The 10,159-nt window shown below is 43.3% G+C and overlaps 1 protein-coding gene across 2 annotated transcripts; it reads right to left on the reverse strand.

Moving 5' to 3' along the window:
* Nucleotides 1–1,846: 1,846 nt before the first annotated feature.
* On the reverse strand, nt 1,847–6,859 carry LOC121640520 (butyrophilin-like protein 2). 2 transcript variants are annotated; one of them, XM_041986341.1, is made up of 5 exons: nt 6,772–6,859; nt 5,896–6,021; nt 4,743–5,090; nt 3,868–3,985; nt 1,847–2,392 (listed from the first exon to the last, which is right to left on the reverse strand). In XM_041986341.1, exons 2-5 carry the CDS (start codon nt 5,987–5,989, stop codon nt 2,314–2,316), a joined length of 639 nt encoding a protein of 212 aa, XP_041842275.1. In that variant the 5' UTR covers nt 5,990–6,021; nt 6,772–6,859; the 3' UTR covers nt 1,847–2,313. The 2 variants fall into 2 exon arrangements, with proteins under 2 accessions (XP_041842275.1, XP_041842274.1); XM_041986340.1 differs by having other exon boundaries at nt 1,847–2,395.
* Nucleotides 6,860–10,159: the final 3,300 nt, after the last annotated feature.

Below are 10,159 nucleotides of genomic sequence, written 5' to 3' on the forward strand. Positions count from 1 at the left end.
TTGAAAAACTTCATGCTTGTCTCTTTCATTCAAAGTGTTAGATCTAGACAAATGTGTGATTGATTGTTCAGATTGTTCAGCTTACAAATTAATCATAATTAATCACCATTCGCGACTACGCCTGAAATCTGCCGGTTTTACTGCATCGTATCAACAGAACGAGCCGATGCTACAGATACTGTTAACTGAGCTTCTCTTGGGTAAACATCAGATGTCCAAGGGTCAGTGAATGCAGCATGAAATGTTCTTCTATGTTGTTCTAAATCATCTCTACCATGTTCTAGATCATAATGTAGAATTCATTTATCATCACCTCACCAACCGTCTCCATGGTGATGGTTATAAAAGCAGCAGATGTGACGACTGCAGTTAAACAGTCAACAGGGACACCAGTCTGATCCCGTCCTGACCAACACTGAGCTGGGATTCCAGAGACGTTGGGAATATGATGAGATGGTTGGGAAGAAACAACTCAGACAAACATACATTTAGGAACTTATATTAAGTGTTTTATTCTTAATTAATATGGTCATCCAACATTGCTGTGTGTGTGGTGGGGGGGGGGGGGGGGGGGGGTTGGCCACTGATGAGTTTAAAGTCTTCAGAGGGAACTGATCCTTCAGAAAATAAAATTAAATGTGTACATGCCGGCGAGTGCATGGAACATGGCGTACGTAACATTTTGATGCAGCTTTTGTACACGAGGCCTCTGGTGATGGACCTGAGGAAGAAACAGCCAACACACACACTGCTGTTGGAGTTGTGCAGAACATCAAACCCCAGGGTTCCATGCAGCTAACAACCTCACCTGGTCTCTGCACACCTCCTCTGGACCGTTGCTAAGCAGGTTCATCAACACCTGATCTTCCTGCAGCGTTTACAGCGAGCCCATCTCAGCACATCCATCCTCACCACTTTCTGCAGAGGAACCACAGAGAGCTAACTAGCAACGGCTCTCTGGGACTGCAAAGCACTGAGGAGGGTGCTGAGGGCTGCTGAGAGGATTTATGGGGTTGTGCTGCTTCCTGTAAGGGTCTTAGAAGAACAACGATGCCTCTCAAGAGCACTGAGGGTTTCCTGCTGTAAACTCTTCTCTCTGCTACCCTCAGACAGGAGGAGCAGCAGCCTGAAAAGCAAAACTACGAAGTTAAGAACAGTTTTTTCTCACCGCCATCCATTTTTCAAACAAAGCTCTGTAATCAGGGAATGTGCAACTGTTTCTGAAGAATAATTTTAATGAATAAAAGTCTGTGTTCCAGTGTGCTGAATTACTGGGTACGGAAAGCTGTGAATGTACGGTGGCCGTCAGGGGCCAGAATTCCTCCAGACACAGAGACGTGTTCATGTGTGAGTGGATCCACCGGCATCAGGCGCAGCAATGACTGCACTACAGGGAACTTCTTCTTCTATGGTGCTTTTAAGGCGGATGGATGGATGGATGGATGGATGGATGGATGGATGGATGAATGGATGGATGGATGGATGGATGGATGGATGGATGGATGGATGGATGAACGGACGGATCCCCCGCCCCTCCAGAGAGTTATGTGTCCTTCCTGTCGAGCGGACAAAGGACGTCTTCAGTCTGTCTGTGGAAGAGTTGAGTGGTGACTGTCGTCCTCTGTGAGAGGACAGAGAACAGAGGGAGGTGTCCATGACGGAATAACATTTGGAGGGAATCTTGTGCTCGGTCCCTGCTCCCACAGAGTCCAGCTTCAGCCCCACAACTTAGCTTCTAAAAGGATTTACAGAAGAAGAAACACAACAACTGCTCAGAAAATCATTTAGTTTTTATTTCCATTAATACAGAAAACTGATTTCACCATCACAAAAACACAAAATAAACAATAAAATCATAAAAACAAATTGGATAAAAATACATTAAACACTTCAGTTAAATAGAGAATGTCATCTGCAGAAGCTCAGTGGTGGAAGTTAAAGGTTTCACACATTTAAAGCTAAATATATCTTTATATAAATGTGACTGACTAAAGCATTAAGAACATGAGTTTTTTTATTAGATTTATTTTGAACTGAAAATTCAAAACATTTCTAAACAATTCAGCTTTATTTGTATAGCACCGCTTCACAGCGTCATCTCACACTGGTTTGACTTTACAGACAAACCAGTTCCAGCCAAGTCCTAATAAATAATAGCTTAACTTTATAGCCTAGTAAAGCAACAGACTGCATCAAATCTTGACTTCAGTCTAATCCTCCTTCCTGAGCTGCAAGAGGCAACAGTGGAAAGAAAATACTCCCTTTAAACAGTAAGGAAAAACCTCCAACAGATCCAGAACCAGAACTAGAACCTCAGTCAGGGAGGGGCCGTTTGGGGTGGAGAGGACAGCAACGAGAGACCAACAGACCTTCATCTTTTATCCAGGAAGTCCTGCTGAGAGGAGAAACACGTCAATGATTCTCAGGGACCAACAAGGTTTTTAAAGAAAGTGTCCTGAGTTGGAAGCAGCTCAACGTTGTCGGCTGGCCTGTGTTCAGCTCGTCTTACAAGTAAAGACAGCTGTGCCTTTTCATCGAGCTGAGTGTCTGACGTTGATTGAGAGTTTTTCTAACACACACATAGATTTATCAGTCAAGAAGACAATTAAATTACTCATTCCCATAATAATTTGATTCTCTGAAGAACGTAAGCAACAAATAATTTAAAAATTAGGTTTGTTAATGGTGTGATAAGTAGTGACTCCAGCAGCCACAAACATGCTACCTGCACTTACATCATCTTGGTTTCTTCTACAACAGCCTCATGGCTCATTATAAACCACTAAGTCTCTGTAGACTCGCCTTTCTGCAGTTTGACCACAAGAGTGCAGTAAAGAGTGGAGTACAACACGTCCTAAACAAGGACACCTCACTCCATCTGTACATGCACTAAACTTACAAATGAAAATGTTTGCTTCCACATACATGTGGCACTGCCTCTTCATCTGTCAACTGACCTCTAATAAAATGTCCAAACTACTAAACCTTACTGCAGATGGTCAGATTATTCTCAGACAACTTAAAAACAGGATATTTTTCACATTTATCTTCCTTTGTTCTGCAGATCATAACAACACTCTTGCTAACATTATATTTATACTCTACTCCATAAGCAGAGCAGACGGCCAGGAGCTGCTGGAGACCTGTGCTACTGTATCTATCTATATACATATATATATATATATATATATATATGTAGACATACATACAAACATATATATACACACACACACAACTTTGCTTGTCAGAGAGATTAACTTGGGAAATATGTAAATAAAAATTAATAGAATGAGGAGGAGGAAGGTGCAGCAAGATGTTTGAGCATCATCATATTTCTGTTTTTATTTCTAATAATCTGCTGGCCTGATTTAAATAAATTAGAGTTAAATACAGTTACAGTTACAATTACTGTTTTATATTTCATACAAAACTGTAATTAAGTTATAAGGATATTAATTAGAGAATTTTTAAGAATTTTCTTTAAATAAAGTAACTAAAAAGTTACTTTTAACAGTAACACATTACTTTTTGGTTTAAGTAATCAATCAAGTACAGGAGTTACTTTTTGAATGAAGTAACTAGTTACTGTAACTAGTTACTTTTTCAGCAACTAGAACACTGCTGATCACCCATCACATGTATTAGGTTGCCACATCCTAGTATCCCCACAACTCTGCATCATCCATAGTTACACAACCACAATAAGACTACACTGTTCACACCAACTGTCACCATGACAACAATCCTGTTCAACTGAAACACAAGAAAACAGGTAAACATCACCTCTGAAAGAAAATTCTGCCTCAATGAATCATAGCAAACCCTGCTTCAACAAGATTTAGTCCACATTCATCGTTCTGACAGTACCGCCTGGAGATCAACACAGCAGCAGCAGACAGCAGCAGCACAGCGACCAGAACCGGAAGTGTTACTGCCAAGGATGTAACTCCACCCCCTCCATCCTTTCCTCCGTCCTCTTTATGACCTGCAGAGCAGAAACACATCAAACAGCCTTAAACACAGTTCAAAGTAACCGTGCAGAAAAAAGTTTCACAACCCTGATAAACCACAGCCATAAGCGTTAGTTTCAACCTCATTTATCCTCCCTTTACGTACGAAAATCCCTACGTTCATTTTAAACCTTGTCAAACGTCCACCAGGAGTGGCCGAGATCACCACAAACTAATATCATAAGATTTCTTAGGTATCTTGATAATTATGCCACATATGATATTGATGCCTTTGGCCACACCAGGAGTTACAGCCTCAGTAAAACCTGTAACCGGTAGCCCGACCCCTGAGAAGCAGCAGAGTGACGTCTTTAGGAACATGGGACTAAATAGCAGAGCTGAATTATTTTAATAAACAGTAGTTTGTTGAGATCACTGTTTTTGTGCTGCTTGAAGCAGAAATCAGCGTTGTACTTATCACACTGACGCACTCTGCTTTGCTCGGCCATGTTTCCTCGTTCCCTCTTTCAGCTGAGCTCCACTGTGTACGGGTGGAGGTTAAATTACTGCCCACATGCCCCCATGCATCAACAAGCTCTGCATCAGTACCGACTCCAGGTGGAGGTCTGGAAACGTGGGGACGATCCAGGTTTACACTAAGGCTGCAGGGTGTCATGTGTTGTATGTTGCATTGTGTGTATTGTTGAACAAAAGACATGAAAAACTAAATTCCTTGTATCTCTACTCATACATGTCCTCAGCCAGAGGGCCATACAGAAGTCTCACACTCACCTGAGAGTGTAACGGTCAGCCTGATGGTGTTCATGACTACAGAGGGGGCTCTCCTCCAATGGGCGGGTCCTTTTACCGAGACGCTGCATCGATATGTACCGCTGTCATTAACCGTGGTGTGGGACAGGATGATGGACACGTTCCCGTCCTTCATCTGTGGCTCCACCATCCTCACCCGACCGCGGTAGGATGGATGCTGGTAGCTCTCGTAGGGACGTCCCTCTCGGTAGAACAAAACGTAGTCCTCCATCTTGATGTCTGGTCTCTGCCACTCCACCACGATGATGTCGGAGTTCCTGGGACCCTGACACTTCAGGAGAACGTCCTCTCCTGCCTCCACGCTCACCTCTGGATGAAAGACACAGGAGAAACTTGCTCTATCACACAGAAGATCAGGACATTAAAGGGTTAAGAAGCCCGACTTTCTCTCCTCTGAATGAATAAATGCTGCAGACGGCAGCTTTAATTTTCTGACCACTGCATGTTCAACATGATGTCTCTCTGTGGAGGTGAGAAGTAGACTAGTGGACCAGACTCATGAAGTCCAGGATTTGTGGTGGCTCTGGTGAGGAGCAGAAAGATACCTGTGTCAGGCCTACAGTCCAGCTTGGTAGTGGTCTGGTCTGGAGCTGTGTGACTGCTCCCAGCACTGGAGAACTGGGCTTCATTGAGGGACTGCGATGTTCTGAAAGGTGGAAGGTGGAGGAGAGGAGGAGAAGAGGGTGTCTACTATACACTAAAGTATCAGAGAACAGTAAATCTACACTTCAGTACAAGTTGAAATCTGACAGATCTAAGTTACATCCACGTTCATCCCCACAGGACGTTCTTGGAGGAGATGGAACTCTGCAGACTTGATGGAAGAATAATAATTACCAGCACGGAGTTAGCTAACACCAGAGACCTGCGGTGGGGGGGTTCCAGGATGATTGGATTAGGGTTTGAAACTGTCTGACCCACAACAACCACACACAGGTTTAGAGCTGCACCTCTACACACAGATATAAAGTGTGTATTTACATACTTTTAAAAAGCATCTGGTTACTACATCGTCCTGAGATGAGCTGTTGTTTTATTACATTTCTAATCATCAGTACCAGCTTTCATGTGAAATAGAAAGTATTCGAGCATCATGTGAGAGTGTAGAAGTTACCTTCAAGGTTATCTGCAAAGACGTAGCTCAAACAGGCGAAGACGATCAGGGTCCCAAAGGGTACGAAAGACCTACAGATGAATGAAGTCACCATCGTGGGACATTTCTGACATCAGAGGACTGGACCTGGATCAGCAGGGTGGCGTGGTTACTTTACAGCTTAATACCAAAGTTACTCAGCTGTTAAGAGAAGCTATATGTGATGAGTGGTACATTTGAGGTTTCTGTAAAATAATTAAAGTAATTTTAAATAAAAACACTGACAACGCCACCTGGGGACTCTCCCCCCAGGAAACCTAACTAAAAAGGGCACACAGGTTCGAAGTAAGCACATGGACAGACGTGTTCCCAAATTAAGTGTGTTTATTACAAAAAAACAGAACTTTCAAATAAAAGATAAATAAAAATCACACCAACATAGAACCAAAGTGCAAAAAAGGCTTAAATCACAGGGATCACAATCCTAAAAAAAAAAACTCTATCAACCATACAAACATGAAACACATCCAGCTTTTCACAGGCATGTTTCCGCCATCAGATTTACAGTCCGCACATATTTACATGAAATGATAACACGTCCCCATTTCAGCATCTGACATGTTCTTTATCTTCTTCTGGGAATAAAATATGACCTGGTGAGATTTAGAAATCACTGGTCTGTTTTATTTACAGTTTATACAGAAATCCTGAAAGCAAACGAGTTAAAATAAGCAAATAAATATGCATGTCATTCTCTTTATATGTGAGTATCTGATTAAAATAAGTTTTAAATGTTTATTCTTTAACTACAGAACAGACACGTGACAGCAACAGACCAGTTTCTTTTTAACACAGCTGCTTTAAAGAAGTGGGAAATGGCAGCGACACACATCTTACCAAGCCGGAGATGAAGCTGGAGGGTCCGAGGCGGCTTGTTCCTGCAGGAGAGGCTTGTCCACTGCGGACTGAGGCTCAGCACCCACCGCTGTCTGGATACAAGCGATAAATAAGCACAAAAACAGTGAACAACTTCAGGCGAACGGGCCACATAAACTCCGCCCACATCAAATATTCCACCAATCACACGTCTGGAAACAAAAAAAAAAACAAACTAAAAACTGCGGGATCGCAGCCAAAACATCTACTTTTCTCTCAATATTGATCAATAATTTGCATTGATTACTGATACGGTCTGTATTTTATTTTTGGAAACACCAGAAAGAAACGAGTCTGTAAACACATTTACAGATTATCTTTAGTGATGAAAAATAATTATTAGTTCATGCACCGAGCATGTCTGTAGATTACAAAACGTAAACGGTAAAACAGCCATTTAAAGCTGTTTTTCTCTGCATGCTGACATGGGATACACCTCTTCCTCCTACAGTGTTCCAGAGGTTAGCACCCTGCCTGAGTTCACCTCCACATCTCCATCATCCAACCAAAGAAATTACTGTCTGTTTCCAGGATTATTGTCCCAAACAGTCCAGCGGGGGAAGATGTCCTTCAGTCTGTCAGATGGAAATAAGCTGATCTCAATCTGTTATTTTAAAGAAATTTTAAATGACCTGCAGGACAATAAGTGGCTGTAGATGCTTTGAATGATGGCTTGGGATTAAATCTATTAATGTATAGAAGACACAATTATTATATCACTAAATTATATTTATACTATTTAACTTATGTAAAGTGAATAAATATGTCTGTAAGCCTGTTTATTGTTCTAGCCAGAAAACTATTGTAAAATATTTTTACTAAATATAAAAGAGGTTCTTTCTATGCCAGAAATGTTCCTGTGTGTGTGTGTGTGTGTGTGTGTGTGTGTGTGTGTGTGTGTGTGTGTGTGTGTGTGTGTGTGTGTGTGTGTGTGTGTGTGTGTGTGTGTGTGTGTTGGTGTATGAATGAGAGAGGGATGCTGATGACATCTTTCCATGAGCCAACAGTGCCTCCCAGCCATGAATCTCACCACACCTCACGGTTGCAGAGTAACGGTAAATGTTTATAATTCGTCCTTTCAGCTAAGCAGACACATAAACACACAGCACGCTCTCTGATCAACATTTGATGTTACATGTTACTGCTGAAGGCTGGGGTTTTCTTACTGACGGCTTAGGCCGGACTTGTACATGTCAGCGTAGAAATATTTCACAAAGGGCGTAAAAATAGAAGGAGGGACAGGGAGTTCCCCGATGATGATATTTCCCTCCCAGATAATGTTCCCTTTGTCTTTACAATGTCTGCTGGTTGGCCATTACTCATGTAAGGGCTGTGTCCGAATGTGCATCCTACTCCCTACATAGTGTCCTATATAGGGGTCACGCCATTTCACACCAAAGAAAAAAAAGTAGGGCACTCAAAATTACCCACAATGCATTTTGAAAAGTAGTGAGCATCGATGGTCATTAGACGGGTCAATATAGACCACAATGCATTGCGGGCAGAAGCTCAACATGGTGCAAGAAGGTGAAAAAATTGAGGACTACTGGGTTATGTGTGACGTGACTGTGTGGTGATGAGTGCTTGTGGGTACGGACAGGGGAGAGTGTGGGGTTATAAAGGGTGCAGATTGGAGTAAGTGGGGGGAGGGGGCCGATAGCACCCTGGTTCCCGGGGTGGGCGGCTGGAACATCGGGGTGTGAGCTGGCCTACGCCGGGAGGTTGTCTGGGGGGGCCTGGTCCTCCTAGGCATGCCGTGGGCCCTCTGCCCTTGGGGGGTGGGGCGGCCGCCCCTGGGCCCCTGGGGCCCTGGGCCCCCCGCCTGGACCACCCTGGGTGGCCGGTCCCTGGCGGGGCTGGTGGCTGCCGATCTTGGCCCACTGGGACCTGTGCCCCAAGACCGTGGGGGGCTCTTGCTGGGGCTCTCCTCTGCCACCCTTCGGGTGGGGCTGGAGTCGTCTTCGTGGTGAGGTGGCTTGGGTTAGTGCTCCAGGGCTACTACAGAGGGCCCGGGTCTCTGGGCTGCCCTGCTCTGCCTCTGACCTCCGTAGAGGCGTGGTCGCATTTGCACGATCTCACTCACCACTCTTCATCACTGATCACTCCTCTTCCTCATTCTCTGCATGCTGACAGTCACTGAGTTGTCCAGTGGGTCTAAGATAATTCTTCTTTTTTTCCTGTGAGTTAGTATCTGGTCGTTGTTATGCTGCTTTCATGATATGTCTTTTTGATTTGGTTGTTATTTAAGATCTCTTAATGACTAGCAGCTCTGTCTTTTTTTTGTTTGTTTTTTTGTAAAAGTTGTAGGAAATTTTCTGGTGTGTTCATGTACAGGTGTAACAGTTTGTTGTCTGGTTGATGGTGTGGATTGAAGGGTCCTTTCCTTCCTGATGTTTTTGTCTCCTTTCTTTTTTCCTTTTTGCATCTTTTTGCTATTTTCTATCTTTTTCTGTCCCCTCACGTCCAGCTAGATTACATAGATTCCGTGATTCAACCAGATTATCATTTTGCTGCTATGATGTTGGACAAGACAGGTTAAAAAAAAATTATTGAGCTCGGTGAAATTACCTATAAGCAAACAAACAAAGAATAAAATACAACATAAGGAATAAAATTAAAAATATTTACACACAACTTTGGATTGGATTTGGAATGACATCTTGACGCGGATTGTGGTTGCCGTGGTGACGGCGGTAGTCAAGTGGTTTGTGGCGAGGAAAAAACAGGCAGCTTCGTGAATTGCCAAGAGAACGGGTCACTATGTAGTGTGCTATGTAGTGCAGCCCTCTGTAGTGAAGGAGGGGTTAGGGAGTAGGGTGGACATTCGGACACATAAGCTGGTTTGAAACCTACTGAAGCCGACTGGTCTCTATTTCCTGCTAACAGAAATCCAGTCATTCCCTCTCTGTTTACTGAAACATCATTATTCATCATTTTCACTGTTTTGACACTGGTGTGCTCAAACAGCTCTGCAAACTAGCTTCAAGTGTCTGCTAATAAATGGCATTAACTGTCTCTGCAGCACAAAGAGAAAAGGTTTGGCTTGATCTCAAACACCAGGAATGAAATGATAGAACTGACCACGTAGTCTGGGTCAGCTGTAACACGCCTTGGGGTGAAATGTAATATTATGAAATGAGGCCCAAACTTTTAAACAACAATACTGTGGTCCTACAGCGTAGAAGTTAAAGACACACTACGTAGATTTCCAACCAATTTCTGGAGCCGTCGTTGCCCAGCAGCGTCCAGAGGCTGAGATATCACACTATACACGTTTTCATCATGGATGTTGCATGTTTCGCTTCACATGCCAGCAAACTGATATAAACACGTGAAAGTGCACCGAGGC

The sequence above is a fragment of the Melanotaenia boesemani genome, chromosome 5, assembly GCF_017639745.1.
Source record: "Melanotaenia boesemani isolate fMelBoe1 chromosome 5, fMelBoe1.pri, whole genome shotgun sequence".
In the NCBI taxonomy this organism is placed as follows: Eukaryota; Metazoa; Chordata; class Actinopteri; order Atheriniformes; family Melanotaeniidae; genus Melanotaenia; species Melanotaenia boesemani.

Coding starts and splice junctions, on each gene's coding strand:
- LOC121640520 (XM_041986340.1), bottom strand. CDS start 5,989: ATGGTGACTTCATTCATCTGTAGGTCTTTCGTACCCTTTGGGACCCTG. Junction 5,091..5,895: donor CTTTGCAGATAACCTTGAAG/GTAACTTCTACA, acceptor TCTTTCATCCAG/AGGTGAGCGTGGAGGCAGGA. Junction 3,986..4,742: donor GCTGACCGTTACACTCTCAG/GTGAGTGTGAGA, acceptor TCTGCTCTGCAG/GTCATAAAGAGGACGGAGGA.